General features: G+C 44.1%; 1 protein-coding gene across 1 annotated transcript in view; it reads right to left on the bottom strand.

Moving 5' to 3' along the window:
- Positions 1-21381, bottom strand: part of LOC308074145 (coiled-coil domain-containing protein 85C-A-like) — a 72722-nt gene that overhangs the window by 16764 nt on the left and 34577 nt on the right. The window contains exon 4 of the mRNA XM_080413477.1: positions 8388-8479. Coding sequence (XP_080269603.1) covers positions 8388-8479 — 92 coding nt within the window. The remainder of the gene's footprint in view (positions 1-8387; positions 8480-21381) is intronic.

Here is a 21381-nt window from a genome sequence, read left to right as displayed (position 1 = left end):
TGCTATGTTGATGAATTGAATACATAGGACCACAATGGAAACAAGTCTCCAGTACGTTTTTGTGTTATCCTTTTAACCTTAATGTCTGACTGTACCTCCTGCTGTTTACATTTATGACTAATAAAGTATTCAATCAATTAATCACAATCCTGTTGTACTGGTTGTCTGTCTGTCTGTCTGTCTGTCTGTGTCCCTTTCATGACCATATATGGAGATTTCAGTGTCTGTCTGTCTGTGTCCCTTTCATGGCCATATATGGAGATTTCAGTGTCTGTCTGTCTGTGTCCCTTTCATGGCCATATATGGAGATTTCAGTGTCTGTCTGTCTGTGTCCCTTTCATGGCCATATATGGAGATTTCAGTGTCTGTCCGTCTGTGTCCCTTTCATGGCCATATATGGAGATTTCAGTGTCTGTCTGTCTGTGTCCCTTTCATGGCCATATATGGAGATTTCTGTATCTGTCTGTCTGTGTCCCTTTCATGACCATATATGGAGATTTCGGTGTCTGTCTGTCTGTGTCCCTTTCATGACCATATATGGAGATTTCAGTGTCTGTCTGTCTGTGTCCCTTTCATGGCCATATATGGAGATTTCTGTATCTGTCTATCTGTGTCCCTTTCATGGCCATATATGGAGATTTCGGTGTCTGTCTGTCTGTGTCCCTTTCATGACCATATATGGAGATTTCAGTATCTGTCTGTCTGTGTCCCTTTCATGTCCATACAGTATATGGAGTTCTGTGTCAGGCATGCCCAAATATGGAGTCTCTAGGCCAGTATATGACATCATATTGGTGACATCAGCGTACTCCATATATGGGGATTTATCTACTATTTTTGGGGAGATCCGCTGATCCAACAGACGTCCCACTCGACACATCACGCCCTCGGGTGCTCCGCCGACACGAACGCCGAGGCTGAAGTCGGTCGGTCCCATATATGGGCGTAGCGGTCGGATCGGTGGTTCTGGACAAACCGCCTATTCGACCGGAACAGAACTCTGAGGTCAGTCGGTAGAAGATACGTGACCTACAGACGGACAGAGGTTTCACATATTTATATTAGGACACTGCCGCTAAAAGTGCCTGCCCACCACTGCGGAGGCTGCGGGTTCGAATCCACCGCGGTGCATCCGGCTTTCTGGAGCGTCAATTGGCCCGTGTTCGGGGGAGGGAGTTCGGGGGAGGCAAGATCTACAAGCTCCTTCGGGGGAGGGAAGATCTACAAGCTCATAGCGCTGCACTCTGTGCCGCGCTATGAGCTTGTAGATCTGCTATTTTTGAATAGCCCAAAGTGTACAAATGGAACAGAACGGACCCATTCAGTTCTACCTGTACACTCTCAAGAGTTACAGACCCGTAAGGGTCTATTTGGACCCCTAGGGGTCCCCAGACCAGACGCTGTGAACCATTATGTCCTGACTGGCTTTTTTTTTTTGGTTTAATCTCTCCTGGTGTCTCCATGGTTACGCTACAACACCTGCGTCATAGAAACCACATCCCACTGTGATTTAGAGGAATTATGAACATTGGTTTGGAATGATTAGCTTCGCCTAATGGGATTACTCTGTCTGAAACCACCCTGTGTCATCGTGCATAAACACTGATGAGGGATTACACTGGTCTTTGGTGTGTGTAACCAAAGTGCGATTGTTATTTTGTGTTTTTATTCATATTTAACCTAATATGTAAGACCTTATGTCAGGTGGAAACGTACTAGTTTGTGTGACACCGTAGCATGACGAAGTAGAGCATTGAATAATATTGAATATTTTATTAGGCAAAAAAATGTAAAACAGCACAGTTACATTTAAAATACTTTGTCTAACAGGTCCGTTCATAAAAGTCCTTGCGGACTTGTTTCCAATGAGGGCCTTGGTATTTAATTCATAGGCATATATAGTGGCACCACAGTTCAAATATCATTACAAAATAAACAGCCAAAAACAATATATAACACTATGTACAACAAAAAAAATAAAAAAGAGGGGAAAAAAATATGTACAAGAACAGGGGGGGGGGGGGGGTCTGCTGTCTAACGGGAAAATGGTACTACCTCCACCTTTGGCCTCCTGAAAGGTGATTTTTTTAAGGCTCTTTTAAATGAGCCCAGCGAACTGCATTTTTTGAGGGATGGAGTTAGACTATTCCAATCCTGGGTGGCAGTGCTGTAGAAGGAGAATTTGCCCATGTTTGATTTATGGGTGGGTGGTACCAAATTGTTGTTAACGCTCCCTCTGGTATTGTGACTGTGGGTGTCGCTAACCTTTTGGAGGTATTTACTCAGCGGGAATTGGGGGCATATCGGGCAAATTTGCATTTACAATTTTGAAGGCCAGTCCCATTTTTAGTTGTTTAACCCTGTCTTCCACCCTGAGCCAGCCTAGGCTGGCAAAATGGGTGGGAGAAAGGTGGGTCATGGGCCCCAATCCGAGGAGTAGCCGAATCAGTTTGTTTTGGGAGGTTTGAAGCTTAGTCTTCAGTGACACTGAGGTGTTGGAGTACCAGGAGGTGCAAGCATAGTCAAAAAGTGGTTGAATCAGGGCCCCAGAGAGGGTCCTGAGGGCCTGAGGGTTGACAAAAGAGGAAACTCTGCCCATAAATTTGGTTCTCTGGTTTACTCTTTTGACCACCTTTGTAGCCATGCTATCACCTGTCAGGTATTTGTCAAGTACACAACCCAAATAGGTAATCTCTTCTTTGCTAGAGATAATTGTGTCATCGACTTTGACCTTGAAATCATTTACATCCATCTGTCTGAGGGAATGTTTGGTCCCAAAGAGAATGGATTCAGTTTTCCCAAGGTGTAGTGACAGTTTGTTATCGGTAAGCCAAATACGGATTTTTGAGAGTTCGGAGCTGAGCGCCTCCTCAACTTGCAACTTGTCCTCTCCCGAGATCAGGAGTGCCGAGTCATCAGCGAACAGGAACAATTTGCAGTTACAGGCAGCACTCATGTCGTTAATGTATAGAAGAAACAGTAACGGCCCTAGAATGCTGCCCTGAGGAACCCCACAGCTCACCGGGAGGGATGAGGACATGGTTCCGTTGATGTCAACCACTTGTTCTCTTCCCTCCAGGTAAGATCTCATCCAGTTTAGTGATGTGCAGTCAAAACCAATCGCCCTCAGCTTATCAAGTAAAATTGAGTGGTTTACAGTGTCGAACGCTTTTTGGAGGTCCAACATGACCATGCCGCAGTATTTGCCCGCGTCTACCTCACGTTTGATGTAGTCGGTCAGATACAGTAGGCATGTGTCAGTGGAATGGGAGGTTCTGAAGCCCGATTGGAATTCAAACAACAGTTTATGCTCGCTGAGGTAGCTGTTGATTTGTTCTTGAATTAATCGCTCTACAACCTTTGAGATGGAACAAAGGATGGAAACAGGCCTATAGTTGCCAGGTTCTAATTTGCTTCCTTTTTTATGCAGAGGGATTACTCTTGCCAACTTGAAATCCTGTGGGACGTGACACTGGCTGATGGATAGGTTTGTGATTTGGGCTACTATGGGGGCAATAGCAGTAGCTGCGTCTCTGAGGAATCTGGTGGGGATATTGTCAAGGCCGGTGGCCTTGTTTGGCTGGAGGGCGAGTAGTTTTTTCTGCACATCATCAGCATTTACTGGTTTGAATGAAAAGGAGTCTTTTTTAGCCCCTAGTTTAACATAGTGAGCACCCATTAAGACCGGGAACGCATCTGTGTCATTTTGGATTTCTTTGGCTATTCAAAAATAGCAGATCTACAAGCTCATAGCGCGGCACCGAGTGCCGCGCTATGAGCTTGTAGATCTGCTTTTTTTGAAAAATCTTGAAAATGTGTGCAAATCTTTGAACATATTTATTTATATATATTTTTTTAAAGCAATTTTTTAAAACTCAAATCTTTGCTTCTGGGGGGTCCCTGGAGCAACATATTTTGAGATGGGGGTCTGCGGCCAAATACAAATCATTTTGGGGGTCCTTGACAGCGTTTGAGAACCACTGATATTATAGCAACATTTCAAAAAACTGTTAGGATTTAGAAGACATTTGTAGAATCCCCAGAAGCAAAGATTTGAGTTAAACATTTTCGCTTTATAAATATATATTCAAAGATTTGCACAAATGTTTACGATTTTTCAAAAAATAGCAGAACTACAGGCTCATAGCGCGGCACTCTGTTCCTGGTCTTAATGGATTAATATACAAAACAAGAAAAAAAAGGTGCCACATGGATTTGAGATACAATGTTTCTGCCAGACAGCAACAATGACTAGTGTCTTCCTACAGTGTGGAGAACATGGGGTTAAATGAATAAATCATAGTGGGCCAGTGAAAGCCGGTCACTCAATAATGGATACAGGCCTGTAAAGGGATCGGACAGGCGGGCTGAATGTTCTTCTTTAGCTCCACTAACTCTGTGAAAGCCATCCACAAGGGAGAGGTTTCAGGAAAACACAAGATTACATGGTCTGTGTAAAGAATACACCTGTGTTTTATGTCAGAATATTAGCTTGGCAGGGGTGGGATGTAAGAGAACTGCCCTTTCCTAGGGAGTTGAAGGCAAGGGGGCGGGCGGGGGGGGGGGGGGGTGAGAGAGTCAGCGCACAGAAGTCAAGGCACAGACGGCTGTGTTGTTGACGGACAACTGATGCACGCTTATGAGAAACAACACCAGAGCATGTGAGCGGAGCGAGGAGCGGAGCGAGGAGCGGAGCGACGCGATTTTGACGTGAGCGCGGAGCTGGTTTATAAAAATATTCCATCCTGATTGGCGACTACACAATAACCTACCTGAGGGGGAGTCAACGTGAGCGAATAGCGAGCGTGAAACCAGCCCCCTGGAGCGCCGAGCGGCATTTCCACCCGCTCCGCTCCGCTCACGTGCTCTGAATACAACACAAATAAAACCTGGAAAAACAGTTGCGTGCATTAGCGCAAGATGAGGATAAAGGAAACATTCAGTCCAAATGTCCAGTTTGCTAATTCAAAACTACTACTACTACTTTTGTATTTGAAACTTTCAATTTCTCTAAATATTATAAACTTTCACGACAGCCTAAGTACAAATATCATTTATGAAAAGGCTACTATAGGCTACAGTGAAGTCGGACTGAATGACTGAAACGTTTTTTTCTTTTTTTTTTACTCTCGTGGTGTGGGGATTATCGGGCACATGAATCATGAAAGAGAAATGGTATCATGAGTGAAACGGCTATAGTCCTTGGGAAACCATAAACCATAAGCCTACGTAGGCCTACATCTAAATGAGTTGCCAGATTTACATGTCCTTACAAATTACAAATTCCTTACATTACAAATGCTTACAAGCTAAATATATTTCTAGGATGCATAGTAGCTGAAACTCCACAAGATATTCCTCTACACTTATTTAGTGAGAACATTGCTCCTCCTGCTGAGAGCATCTCATCAACCCCGCCCCCTTGCCTTCAACTCCCTAGAAAAAAGGCTGTTCGCCAGCCCGCGGGATGTAACATTAATGTGTACCTACATGGATGTAACATTAATGTGTACCTACATGGATGTAACATTAATGTGTACCTACATGGATGTAACATTAATGTGTACCTACATGGATGTAACATTAATGTGTACCTACATGGATGTAACATTAATGTGTACCTACATGGATGTAACATTAATGTGTACCTACATGGATGTAACATTAATGTGTACCTACATGGATGTAACATTAATGTGTACCTACATGGATGTAACATTAATGTGTACCTACATGGATGTAACATTAATGTGTACCTACATGGATGTAACATTAATGTGTACCTACATGGATGTAACATTAATGTGTACCTACATGGATGTAACATTAATGTGTACCTACATGGATGTACCATTAATGTGTACCTACATGGATGTAACATTAATGTGTACCTACATGGATGTAACATTAATGTGTACCTACATGGATGTACCATTAATGTGTACCTACATGGGAACCTACGTAGGAATTGGAGTCCTTTTAATGATATGTATTTGGCCACAGACCCCCATCTGAAAATGTTTTGTGCCTAACCCTGACCCCAATCCTAACCTTGACATCACTAAAACTATGCCTGAATATATATATATATAACTATAAGGTCAGTGTTATGCAGGCTCTATCTGCAAAGTTAGCATGTTGAAATAGAAGCTGTTGTTCAAATACATTATTCTTTTTATTACATTTTTGTATCTTGTTCAAACTGTTCAAAATCTGCCTACCGATGATGTCACTGGACCAAGACCAGACACAGACCAAGTTGACCGACATGGTTCCGTATTTAAAATGAGCATTCATTATAGAGGACTGATTATATGAAGATAAGGTTGAAAATGGGTAAAGAGCACACACACACACACAGCACACACACACACACACACACACACACACACACACACCAGAGCATGTGAGCGGAGCACGGTGCTCCAGGGGGCTGGTTTCACGCTCGCTATTCGCTCATGTTGACCCCCCCGCGCTCCGCTCCCCGTCGCTCCGTCGTTCACGTTGATTTGCGCACCTCTCACTCCATGGCCACTCAACAGTAAAAAAAAAAAAAGAAAAGAAAATGAAAGTAGAAATTTGAATGAAAACTTGATCAAGGACGTGCGCTGAGCACTACTGGATGACTGTGTGTCTGAGTCTGTGCGACCGGGCATGCTCAAACATTAGGTGCGAGGCCCCAGCCGGGCGGCTTGGAGCGGCAGACGGTCCTCGCTCCGAGTAGCGCTCCAACCTTTTTATAAACCAGCTCCACGATCACGTCAAAATCGCGTCGCTCCACTCCTCGCTCCGCTCTCGCTTCACTACGCTCACATGCTCTGACACACACACACACACACACACACACACACACACACACACACACACACACACACACACACACACACACACACACACACACACACACACACACACACACACACACACACACACACAGACATATTTATTGTTTATTTAACGAGGCCCCGAGTGAGTATTTGAACTTTAGCCTTCGACCCCACTTCACATGTGTTGACCCGTTGACCTTTCAGACCTCTTTAGGGACCCGTTAGTCCCTGAACTACAGGTCCCAGAACAGACCATTAGTGTCTGAACTACAGGTCCCAGAACAGACCATTAGTCACAGCTCCTCTCCCTCTGGTGTCTGAGCTCCCTCTGTGATGATTCACTATGACTGTATTTTAACAGGGCAACATTACTCAGGAGAGTAATATGCTACTTATTACATATTACTCCTTAAAAAAACGAATATTATATTACTTATTACTTGGAATCAAGAGTAATATATTATATTACATATTAAATTACTTTTCTGATTTAATACTTATAGTTGCACGCCGAAATTAGCACGTGTACAAGCTCACGATGCCATGCGACTCGACACGCTGAGAGCTTGTGGATCTGCTATTTTCGGGGCAGCGAATCGGGCTTTAGAATAAATTGAGCAAAGCCAGAGACCCTCATCTGCACTATTCCATATATACGCTACAGGACGATTGAAGAACCAGGACGATTGAAGAAGGAGCGCTTGTTTTCATGCAATTCTGTAAAACCAACGCTAGAGGGCAATGCAAGCTAGACTAGAGGGAGTGTGTGTGTGTGTGTGTGTGTGTGTGTGTGTGTGTGTGTGTGTGTGTGTGTGTGTGTGTGTGTTGTGTGTGTGTGTGTGTGTGTGTGTGTGCGCGTTTGTGTGCATGCGCGTGTGCATGCACACAAACGCGCATGCACACAAACGCGCATGCACGCGCCTGCGCACACACGCATGCTCAAACGTGCACACGCACACACACACACACACACACACACACACACACACACACACACACACACACACACACACACACACACACACACACACACACACACACACACACACACACACACACACACACAGTGATCCATGAAAAGAACTATTCTGTCCCTATCGGTTCACAACTCGGACGGCGCTGATTCGACTCATCAGAGCATCGGCCGGTCAGCGCGCGCACTCGCGCCTGGAGGCGCGAGGGCGCGCCTCCTCGGCCTCAAGCTCTGCTGAGTCGGCGCGCCTCCGTCATGGACAATAACTATTATCACGTGCGTGTGAACGCGTGTTCAGCGTTCCCCTAGCGTAGCTTCCTGGTTGCTACGTGGGGGGGGGGAACAACAACAGACAGGTCCGCGTCGCATCAAAGCCCCGCCTCGCCCCGAAACCCCGTGCCTAAAAATGAGCGCTCTGTCTTCAATCGTCCTGGTTCTTCAATCGTCCTGTGACATATACACACATGCAGGCCCATTTGTGACTGTGACACACACACACACACACACACACACACACACACACACGCTCAAACACGCTCATACGCAAGCTGATCCAGAAAGGATCCAGAGCAGACATGATGCTGTACCTGTCGTGACAGCAGCACTGTGTTCTCCTCCTCCAGAAGGCGGACTTTGTCCTCCAGCTGTCTGACGTAGCTGTTGGACGACGACGACACATCTGGAAGTAAAGAATGGCAGAATAAACGTCAGGGGAAAAAAAGACATTATTTGATCCATTCAGCTGGCTTGTTAAGGTGTTTGTTCTTTTATCAGAAGGCCTCTTCATCCATATGACACAACCAGGGCTTTTCCTGCATTGAAGAACTCTCAGCACCCCCCCCCAGAGAGGAGGTGGGGGTTCAATCCCCTGGCCGGGTCATACCAAACCAGTGGTGGAAAAAGTACTCAACTGTTTTACTTAAGTAAAAATATCAATACTGCATAGAAGTACTCTGTTACAAGTAAAAGTCCGGAATTCAAAATTGACTTGAGTAAAAGTACAAAAGTATTGGTATCAAAATGTACATAAAGTTCCAAAAGTAAAAGTACTAAAATGTTTGAAAATAGCCGATATACAAGCTCACAACGAGCTTGTAGATCTGCTATTTTCAAATATCCTTAGGTATAAAATAGGGCTAAAGTGGTTAGCCCTATAAAGTACAAATACCTCAAAATTGTACTTAAGTACAGTACTTGAGTAAATGTACTTAGATACTTAACACCACTGTACCAAACACTATAGAAATGGGACCCAATGCCTCCCTGCTTTGTACTCAACATGACGGGTAGTGATGTGTTGGTCATGATCGATTCGTTCAAAAGAACTAGTGAACGAGCTCGTTCACTTTCTGAAACTTACGTTCACGCTATCGTTCACGCCCCCATCCCCTCCCCCCCGTACACAGGACGGGAGGTCGGGCTGTACGCGCAAAGTATTTTTTTTTTTTTAAAGAATCATTGCCATGAACATGAACGAAATCGTTCGTTCACTGAAATGAACTGTTTTTCCCACCACTAATGAAGGGTTGGATTGGTTGGGGGGGGGGGGGCGGGGGGTAAGTCCCTGTGACATACTGTACTAGTGTCATGTCCAGGGCAGGGGGTGATCTTTGTACATCTGGTTCAGGGGATGTACTTGTAAAAGGTTTTAGAAAATAGTCTAAAAGTATCAAATATATAGGGCTCTGAGAATGCAAACGGCGCACACATTCTGACCACTTAAGGCCTTTGTCCTATGATGTGTCGCATGTGTTTTTCGATGAATTGAGTACAAAGGACCCCGATGGAAACAAGCATAGCGCTTTCTTGGGTTTTAACCCATTAAGACCCGGAGGCCGATTAAAACATACTTTTTTCTAAATCCTAACGCTTAAAAAAACATATATATTCAAAGATTTGCACAAATTGTCACAATTTTTCAAAAATAGCAGATCTACAAGCTCGTAGCGCGGCACGAGCTTGTAGATCTGCTATTTTGAATAGCCAAAGACATCTAAAAATGACACAGAGGCGTTCCCGGTACCTTGTATTGAACTGTACTTCCCTGTGCAAACTGTTGATAAAGTATTAGTATGATAGTCTTGGTCTAACAAGTCATCTTGTTCCTCTGTTGGTTACTATAATAATAATATAGACATCTGGACGGCAGCCTGTGAGGCTCACATTACTGTAAAGGGTCAGAGTGGAGAGAGAGAGAGAGAGAGAGAGAGAGAGAGAGAGAGAGAGAGAGAGAGAGAGAGAGAGAGAGAGAGGAGAAAAAAGAGGCAGACATATAGGGAGAATGACATAATTACCGGGAAAGAGGCTTAGAAAGAGAAACAGAGAGAGAAAGGGAGGGAGAGAGGGGGGGGGGTAGTGGGGAAAAAGAGAGTCAGAAATGACAGAATGAGCGGGAAAAGAGAGAAGCTAAAGTAAACGGTCAGAGTGGAGACACACAGAGAGAGAGAGAGAGAGAGAGAGAGAGAGAGAGAGAGAGAGAGAGAGAGAGAGAGAGAGAGAGAGAGAGAGGAGAGAGAGAGAGAGAGAGAGAGAGAGAGAGAGAGAGAGAGAGAGAGAGAGAGATGTAGAGAGAGAGAGAGAGAGAGAGATGTAGAGAGAGAGAGAGAGAGAGGTAGAGAGACAGAGAGACAGAGAGACGTAGAGAGAGAGAAAGATAGAGGTAGTGAGAGAGAGAGAGGTAGTGAGAGAGAGAGAGGTAGTGAGAGAGAGAGGTAGTGAGAGAGAGAGAGGTAGTGAATGGGTGTTATGGAACAATATGTTCTCTGTTTTCTCTACTCCCTCCACTACTCCACTACGTAATTGAAATCAGTCATACCTTGCATTGTGTGTGTGTGTGTGTGTGTGTGTGTGTGTGTGTGTGTGTGTGTGTGTGTGTGTGTGTGTGTGTGTGTGTGTGTGTGTGTGTGTGTGTGTGTGTGTGTGTGTGTCCAGCCGATGTAATTGAAATCATTTGTGTGGCTGAGCTGCCCTCACGTACATAGAACCTGTCTCACACACAGAAAGTGGAGCAGACCTGTGAGACAGGAAGTTACAGGAAGTTACAGGAAGTTACAGGAAGTTACAGGAAGTTACAGGAAGTTACAGGAAGTTACAGGAAGCAGTGACATTGGACGTTCTCCAGAGCATAAATCTCTTTCATCAGAACCATCATGGAACCAACTCAAGACATTTGAAACATCATATTTTCCAGTAAGATAACTACGGTAGGCTTTACCTAGATTCACCCTGACCTAGTAGTGCAATATGACATGAGGGGGGGGGGGGGCATCATTATATTAAGATTAGACCTGTCCCCAGCAGTGTTGCCAGATTCTGTGAGAGAAAAAAGCAACCAGGTCTAGGAAAACCAGCCCAAAAGAAGCGACTATGGGCCACATGAGCACTTTAACATATACATCAGCTATTTGAAAATAGCAGATCTACAAGCTCACAGCGCGTCGCATCGCGACGAGTTGTGAGCTTGTAGATCGGCTATTTGTCTCCGCCAGAGGTGGAGAGTATGTTTTCGTTCTTGTCCTTCCGTGTGTCCCCCCGTCTCAGCCAAGCTAACATTGGTCAAGCTTCGCTTGACACGTGACAATATTGTTGTCACCAATGCTCTGATTGGCTAGCGAGACGCATGATGACATAGAAACCTATAAATAGCAAATGTGCTTCAAAAAATCATTTATATTTTTTGAAGTGAGCTTCCATCAGCCAAGCTAACATTGGTCAAGTGACACGTGACAATATGTAATATAAATAGGTAAGACAGGATTAATCAGGAACAGTACTGGCGGAGACCTGTGCTCCGAGGAGCACATTTTCTAGTTTCAAATAAAATCTTACGGGGAAATTATAATAAGTAGATCTGGCAACCCTGGTCCCCAAGGGACATAGAGCTCTATGATCATCATTATATTAGAATCAGACCTGTCCCCAGGGGACATAGAGCTCTATGATGACATCATTATATTAGAGTCAGACCTGTCCCCAGGGGACATAGAGCTCTATGATGACATCATTATATTAGAATCAGACCTGTCCCCAGGGGACATAGAGCTCTATGATGACATCATTATATTAGAGTCAGACCTGTCCCCAGGGGACATAGAGCTCTATGATGACATCATTATATTAGAGTCAGACCTGTCCCCAGGGGACATAGAGCTCTATGATGACATCATTATATTAGAGTCAGACCTGTCCCCAGGGGACATAGAGCTCTATGATGACATCATTATATTAGAGTCAGACCTGTCCCCAGGGGACATAGAGCTCTATGATGACATCATTATATTAGAGTCAGACCTGTCCCCAGGGGACATAGAGCTCTATGATGACATCATTATATTAGAGTCAGACCTGTCCCCAGGGGACATAGAGCTCTATGATGACATCATTATATTAGAGTCAGACCTGTCCCCAGGGGACATAGAGCTCTATGATGACATCATTATATTAGAGTCAGACCTGTCCCCAGGGGACATAGAGCTCTATGATGACATCATTATATTAGAGTCAGACCTGTCCCCAGGGGACATAGAGCTCTATGATGACATCATTATATTAGAGTCAGACCTGTCCCCAGGGGACATAGAGCTCTATGATGACATCATTATATTAGAGTCAGACCTGTCCCCAGGGGACATAGAGCTCTATGATGACATCATTATATTAGAGTCAGACCTGTCCCCAGGGGACATAGAGCTCTATGATGACATCATTATATTAGAGTCAGACCTGTCCCCAGGGGACATAGAGCTCTATGATGACATCATTATATTAGAATCAGACCTGTCCCCAGGGGACATAGAGCTCTATGATGACATCATTATATTAGAATCAGACCTGTCCCCAGGGGACATAGAGCTCTATGATGACATCATTATATTAGAGTCAGACCTGTCCCCAGGGGACATAGAGCTCTATGATGACATCATTATATTAGAGTCAGACCTGTCCCCAGGGGACATAGAGTTCTCCCATGATGCCCATTAGAACAAGCCTTAATGGGAACTCTGGTACATTTCCTGTTGTTTAAACCTGGGCTTTTGCAGTGCAGTTCAGACAGGGGTTAGGGTTAGTTAGGGTTAGTTAGGGTTAGTTAGGGTTAGTTATAGCAGAAGGAGCTGTGTTTGTGTATCCTTTGGACAGATACATATACATATATAGTATGTAATGTATGTGCATTTTTTGTCAATAACATCATCTATTCAGTCAATGAATCACTGTACATGAGACATGTGTGTGTGTGTGTGTGTGTGGCAGACCTGTATCCCGAGAGAAGACAGACTATGCACCCACTGCACACAAAATGAAGTGGAAACCGAGCTACACTTCCTAACCGTCTGTCCATTGTACCAAGACATCAGAGACACATACTTCCCACAGATTACAACCACACACGGAGATTTTGAAAACATAACCAATGACAAAAAACTCCCATATCTGCTGGGCGAAGTACAACAATGTGCAAACACAGCAGCAAGATTCGTGAGTTGCTGTGATAGGAAAAGGATATCAAACGGAACACAACCACCCTAAAGACTAATCATTGTGTATATTCCGGCACTATACCTGCACCCAGTGATCTTGGTACATAGAAATTGACCTATCGAAGATTCTGACTTTCAAATGTACATATTTTTTGTTTTGATTGTATTGCTGTATTGTTGTATTATGCTTTCTGCTTTGGCAATGTAAACGTATGTTTTCTCATGCCAATAAAGCCCTTTGAATTGAATTGAATTGAATTGTGTGTGTGTGTGGGGGGGGGGGGTCAGGTGATTCGTACACGCGTGGCATTAGAGCCGAGGTCACAAGGGAGCAAAGAGGCTTACGACTCTCTCTCTCTCTCTCATTCTCTCTCATTCTCTCTCTCTCTCTCTGAGTCATTTAGCAGACACTCTTATCCAGAGAGACTTACAGGTGTGAGATCACAGTGAATGGTGTCTGTCTGTCTGTCTGTCTGTCTGTCTGTCTGTCTGTCTGTCTGTCTGTCTGTCTGTGTGTCTGTGTGTCTGTGTGTCTGTGTGTCTGTCTCTCTCTCCTGTCACATCATGTCATTCACTGTCTATTTATTTACTTTTTTTTATGTTGGCCTATAATGACACGATCACCGTGGATGAGAGAGGTTAATCCAGATGAAGAGAACATTAAATATAAATGTGATCAAGGTTACAGACACATATATACTGTGGCTTTCTCAGTGAATTGTTACATTACCCACTTAACTAACTCATCTGAACATGAAAGAAATGCACAACTCTCTGAAATGACACCATCGTGTGCAGAATTCAAAGTCACAATCTCTGATCCAAACTCTTCCTCAAATCTGCCGTACATGCTGGAACCAGTGGTGGAAAAAGTACTCACATTTCTTACTTAACTCTCTCACTGCCAGACTTATTTCTGGCCGCGTTTGCCCACTGCCAGCCATTTTTCAATTTTCTTACCTTTTTTCAAGTAGTCACAGAATATTTATCTCCATTATGATCGATCCTCTGATGGTTGCTAATCACTGAGGGTTATACTGTGTGGTTTCACAAATGCCAACGAGGTCATCGCGACCTCGTTGACATTAATTGTCTGCCTTTTGAAAATAGCATGTCTGGGCCAAAAATACATAGTAAAAAAGAAAGTGCTCAGGAGCCGAGATACAGCCTTTTTCAGTAATAAGTTAAACAAGAAGTGAATGGAGCAGCAAATCTTCGGATCACGATACCTTGGGTTCTGAACATTTTTTTTCCAAAAAACATAAATAATAATGATAACTCGTTGGCAGCCAGAGAGTTAAGTAAAAGTCGGGGTCACACCGCACTTTTATTTTACCTATGGGTTGGAATCTGCCAAATGCTTTGTCAATGCAAATGTGTGGATTACATGGTCTGGCGCATCTTTCCGTGTGTCGCGCACATCTTGCTTTTATGCGCTCTATGCTGCTTTTCCTCCTCTGTCCAATCGGGTGAGTGGAGGGGCGGAGCGTCCCAAGACTCAGGAAGTGACATAGTGCTACCGATAGAGCAACTGGTTGTAGCCCAGCCCCCAGAACCACGGTAGAACAGTGAAGCGGTCAAGCCTGGTGGTCAAACCTGAGAATGCACTTAAAATGCTTCTGCGTGTGCATCTCCCGTTTGTGCGCATGCTCACGACGCACCACGACCCATGGAACCAATGGAATGGACCCATGGAACCAATGGAATGGACCCATGGAACCAATGGAATGGACCCATGGAACCAATATGGAACCAATATGTCTTACTTCCGGGTGCTTCAAAACGCCACTGAGCAATTGCGTTGAAATGAATAGCTGGGGGCGGGGCAATCCGCCCTCTAGTTATATTATACCTCTATGGTTGTAGCTATGGCATGGGAGGGTCCTGAGAGTGAGTGACAGGTGGGTCACTCCGTTTATTTAGAATGCACTGGCTGCAAAAAAACTGTGGCCGAGCACAACCTGAGTTTAACACAACCTGAGTTTAACACAACCTGAGTTTAACACAACCTGAGTTCAACACAACCTGAGTTTAACACAACCTGAGTTTAACACAACCTGAGTTTAACACAACCTGAGTTTAACACAACCTGAGTTTAACACAACCTGAGTTTAACACAACCTGAGTTTAACACAACCTGAGTTTAACACAACCTGAGTTTAACACAACCTGAGTTTAGCACAACCTGAGTTTAACACAACCTGAGTTCAACACAACCTGAGTTTAACACAACCTGAGTTCAACACAACCTGAGTTCAACACAACCTGAGTTTAACACAACCTGAGTTTAACACAACCTGAGTTCAACACAACCTGAGTTTAACACAACCTGAGTTTAACACAACCTCAGTTTAACACAACCTGAGTTTAGCACAACCTGAGTTTAACACAACCTGAGTTTAGCACAACCTGAGTTTAACACAACCTGAGTTTAACAACGGCCAACCATGTTTTGGTGGGACCGCGCCCTTACAAGTAAAAGTCCGGAATTCAAAATTTACTTGAGTAAAAGTACAAAAGTATTGGTATCAGAATGCACTTAAAGTACCAAAAGTAGAAAGTACTCATTATGCAAAATGCCTCATTTCACAAGTCTTCAAATGCATAAAATATATAAAATATATTTGGAAAATAGACGATCTACAAGCTCACAATGCGTCGATTGTGAGCTTGTAGATCGGCTACTTTTAAATGGCCGAAATGTATAAACAGTAGGGCTGAAGTGGTTAATGTATGTTTTGTAATAATAATCTAAATCTACAAAGTAACTAGTAACTAAAGTTTACATATAATTGTAGTGGAGTAAAAGTACAATATTTTGCCTCTGATATGTAATGGAGTAGAAGTAAAAGTACAGAAAATTGGAAATACTCCAGTTAAGTAAAAGTACCTCAGTATTGTACTTAAGTACAGTACTTGAGTAAATGCACTTTACAGCACTGGCTGGAAAAACATAAATAAAAACTATTCAGCATCATACTTTGTAATGATCTAGTGTCTAGTAGCAGTGATCTAGTGTCTAGTAGCAGTGATCTAGTGTCTAGTAGCAGTGATCTAGTGTCTAGTAGCAGTGATCTAGTGTCTAGTAGCAGTGATCTAGTGTCTAGTGTCAGTGCATTCCTGTGCTGAGCCTGGGTTCGGGTATCATCAACAAGAGGGAGGGGTTAATTTTCGGATTAGCGTTGTTAAAACGGAATCCGCATGGGAAAACGCTTCACAATAGAAGTCTAAACAGTGTGTGTGGGGATTAGGACGGAGAGGGGGGGGGGGGGGGGGGCGCTAAGCCCCCCACAAACATGCCAATCAACACCCAGCCCAGAGAAACTCGAGGTATACGGAACAGGACAATCCCATTAATGTGGATTAAAGACCTCACGTGCCAAGAGCCGATACGCAGCGTGGTCCTACTGTATACCTGTATGGTCCTACTGTATACCTGTATGCTGGGAAATGCTGAGTGGTAATTTAACTCTGAGAGCGGACAAACAGAACCAAATGGTCCGTTTGCCCACTCTCAGAGTTACAGGATTTATAAAGAGTCCATTCGACTCCATTTGTGCACTTTCATTTCAGCATGTACTCTTGCATGGTTGCCTCCACTGTGTGTGCGTGTGTGTGTGTGTGTGTGTGTGTGTGTGTGTGTGTGTGTGTGTGTGTGTGTGTGTGTGTGTGTGTGTGTGTGTGTGTGTGTGTGTGTGTGTGTGTGTGTGTGTGTGTGTGTCTGAACGTAATGCTCTAGAGAGAGGAAAGGTGTTCCTTACTGTAAATGCATCATAAATTAAATAATACACTTTTGATTTGAAGTTTTGATCAAACTATATGCCCAAATCCAGCCTGTAAGAAGACGATGCCAGCCTTCACGTTGTGTGACTCGGGTATTTCTTTCATTTTAACGTGAAAAGCAAACAGGCAACAGAGTCTTTGCCTGTTTACTTTTCAAGAATAGTGTCACGCACGCACGCACGCACGCACACGCACACACGCACACACACACACACACACACACACACACACACACACACACACACACACACACACACACACACACACACACACACACACACACACACACACACACACACACACACACACACACACCTGCCCTTCAGTCAATGGGACACTGTTGTGAAAGTCACACACACAATGCTGACCTCAGAGCATCACACACCAACACACACACACACACACAAAGACACACTGCTGACCAAATAAAAAGGTATTGGGGGGAGGGAGGGCATCATAGAATTACAGTGGGTCAGCACATGTCCAATCCTTTTTAACTGTTACATATGTTCTCTCTGTCTCTCTCTCTCTCTCATCTCATCATGATTTGTCTTACTAAATAAAAGTACATCAATCAATCAATCTCGCTCTCTGTCTCTCTCTCTCTCTCTGTCTCTCTCTCCAATTTCAGATCTACAAGTATTTTTGCATTTTTGTCACTTTTCTCTCTCCTCGTGCACGTTTAACGCCAAACTATTATAGATGACCTGCGTCACTCCACACACACACACACACACACACAGACACAGACACAGACACAGACACAGACACACACACACACACAGAGCTGCTGTGTGAGTCAGATTTCAAAGTCAGTCCAGAGGATTCAGAGGATTCTGGTGTTTTGCTGAATCACTGTAACTCTTCAGTGACACCGGGCAGTAAGAAAGCACTGCAGTGACCACAGAAAACACTAGAAAACACTACAGACAGAGAGAGGAAGAGGAGGAGAGATGGGGGGGATGAAGGAAGGGGAGAGGGGGGGTAAATGGACGTAGCATCATGCTACAGTAGTAGCATGGTGCAGTAACAGTATGGGGCTGCAACAGTTAATCCAACAATTTAATCAACGTTCCAAAAAATATATTGATAATTGATCATTTCATAAAATAATCAATTAATAATAAATCCCTATATTGGGCATGTCAATCATATAGGAAAAGTTTCAAAAATAGTGAAAACTCTGAATGCTAAATCATATCAGGAACTAGACCTCCTGAAAGCCAAGAACGGAAGATGTCAACTGACGAAAATATATTTTAAAATATCTTCAAAAATATATATATTTTATCGTCCATTTCTGCGAAGCAACGAGCCATATGTACGGTATTATGCTTCAACTGATTTACATGTAGGACAAACGTATGACACTGTAAACAGGAAATGGAAGCCAAGACAAGAGCAGGCGGGACATCCGCCGGATCCTTTTCAGAGAAAACAAAACCGCCAAAACCCGTCCGCTTCCATTCTATCTCCTTTAAAAAAAACTCCATATTTCCTTAACTTTTTACAGTGGGGAAAACCACTAATTTTCGATCCGAGAAAACTCCGCCATGGTGACTCGGTGAGAGATGTTATTGTTCCAGGCGTTAGCCAGGACCATCCACCATGGTGCACGCATATATTGTTTACAATCGGGTGCTCGTCGTGGAGTCTGCAGCTGTAAACAGCGTAGCGGTTACAGACGGTGAGATCTCTGGCACTCAACGTCACTTTTTTAATACAACTCTGGCACCGAATATGTTAACCCATTAATACCTGTAGATCTGCTATTTTTGAAAAAAATCATGAAAAAAAATGTTTTCGATTTTTTTCCAAAAAACTGTTAGGATTTAGATTTTTTTTAAAAAATCGCCTCAGGTCTTAATGTGTTAAGACCGGGAACACATCTGTGTCATTTTGAGATGTTTTTGGCTTTTCAAAAATAGCAGATCTACAAGCTCATAGCCAAAGAAATCTCAAAATGACACACAGACGCGTTTCCGGATTGAATGGGGTTGAACATTGTGTGAGTCAACAGTCTGGATCCACAGACTAACCCATTAACCCTAACCCCCCCCACCCCCCCACGGCCATGTTTGTTCTGTACTCAGTCTAATGATCTTACACAGGGATGCTAATGGCAGCGTTCTGTTTGCACGCGAGGTGCTGTAAGTTTGCTCTTCATAAAGACACGCGAGGTGCTGTAAGTTTGCTCTTCATAAAGACACACGAGGTGCTGTAAGTTTGCTCTTCACAAAGAAAGGCATCATTTATTTACAGAGGTGTGAAGTAACCGAGTATATTTACTCAAGTGCCGTAGCATACTTTACTGGAGTATTTCAGTACATTTACTTGTACTCCACTATATCTCAGAGGCAAATATTATACTTTTACTGCACTATAATTATTTGAAAACTTTAATACTAGTTACTTTGTAAAACACACATTAACCACTTAGCCCAATGCAATATATAGCCTACTTTGGCTATTTGAAAATAGCCGATCTACAAGCTCACAACGTGTCGCAGCCATAGGGATTTCACACATTTGAAAACTTCTCTCATGTGCCCCAGGACATGAGAGATGCCAACATCATCACCCTCCACAAGAAGGGTGACAGAGGTGACTGCAACAACTATCGAGGCATATCCCTGCTCAGCACCGTGGGCAAACTCTTCGCTCGCGTGATCCTGAAACGGCTCCAGACCCTTGCTGACAGAGTATATCCAGAGTCCCAGTGCGGATTCAGATCTGGAAGGTTCACAATTGACATGGTATTTGCAGTGAGGCAAATACAAGAGAAGTGCAGAGAGCAGGGTAAGCCTCTCTACCTGGCCTTCATCGACCTCACAAAGGCTTTTGACCTGGTGAGCAGAGAGGGTCTGTTCCAGGTTCTTGAGAGAATCGGCTGTCCTCCAACACTCCTGAGCATTGTGACGTCCTTCCATGACAACATGAAGGGTACTGTCGTACATGATGGATCTACTTCTGAGGCATTTGACATCCGCAACGGAGTAAAGCAAGGCTGTGTACTTGCCCCCACTCTATTTGGCATTTTCTTTGCTGTACTCCTCAAGCAGGCTTTTGGCCAGTCTACTGAAGGCATCTACCTCCATACCAGGTCTGACGGGAAGCTCTTCAACTTGTCGAGGCTGAAGGCAAAAACCAAGGTGCGAACAGTCACACTGAGAGACTTTCTCTTTGCCGACGATGCTGCAGTTTCCACACATGATGAGCACAGTCTTCAAGAACTGATGGACTGTTTTTCCAGGGCATGCAGGGCTTTTGGCCTAACCATCAGCATCAAGAAGACACAAGTTATGGGTCAAGATGTGGAAAGTCCCCCTCACATCAGGATAGAATCCTATGAACTTGAAGCTGTCCATGATTTTACATACCTTGGCTCGGTCATTTCAGACACCCTGTCTCTGGAAACAGAGCTGAATAGCCGGATTGGAAAAGCCTCTACCACTCTTGCAAGGCTGACCAAAAGGGTATGGAAGAACACCAAACTCACGGATCACACCAAAGTGCAGGTATACAGGGCCTGTGTAGTGAGCACACTCCTTTATGCCTGTGAGACATGGACACTCAAGGCTCATCAGGAAAGGAGACTCCATGCCTTCCACATGCGCTGTCTTCGGCGGATACTCTGCATCTCTTGGGAAGACAAGGTGCCCAACAGGGATGTCCTGGCCCGTGCAAATGTATCATCCATGTACGCAATCATTAAACAGAGACGTCTTCGCTGGATGGGTCATGTGTGCCGTATGGAGGATGGCAGAATTCCTAAAGACCTCCTCTACGGAGAACTTGCCTCGGGAAAAAGGCCACGAGGGCGGCCACAGCTGCGGTACAAAGACCTATGCAAGCGAGACCTAAAAGCCACAAACATAGACACAACCACATGGGAAGTCTCAGCAAGAAGCAGAGACATCTGGAGGCTTGAAACCCAGACGGGGCTGCAGAAGTTTGAAGAACACCTGCTGCTTCAGTGGGATGAGAAGAGGGCCCACAGAAGCACTACAAACCTGTCTGAAAGACCTGCTACCTCCTTCGTATGTGAGCAGTGTCAGAAGGACTGCCACTCCCGTATTGGGCTCTACAGCCACAAGAGGCGCTGCTCCAGCTCTGCAGTGGGAAACCAGAAGCGCTGATCCAATGGTCCTATGGGACTTCGGAAGCCGACGACGACTTTAATTTTTTTTTACTTGGTACGTTAAGTATATACTTTTTCCAATATGTTTGTACTTTGTATTTCTACGTTGCAGTATTGATACATTTACTTAAGTGTAATTAAAAGTGTGAGTACTTTTTCCACCACTGTTTATTTAGCTCC

This window comes from Gymnoscopelus braueri (assembly GCF_963280865.1).
Source record: "Gymnoscopelus braueri genome assembly, chromosome: 19".
Lineage (NCBI taxonomy): Eukaryota > Metazoa > Chordata > Actinopteri > Myctophiformes > Myctophidae > Gymnoscopelus > Gymnoscopelus braueri.
The sequence above is the reverse complement of the archived record's forward strand: the minus strand, read 5'-3'. Positions and strand labels throughout refer to the sequence as shown.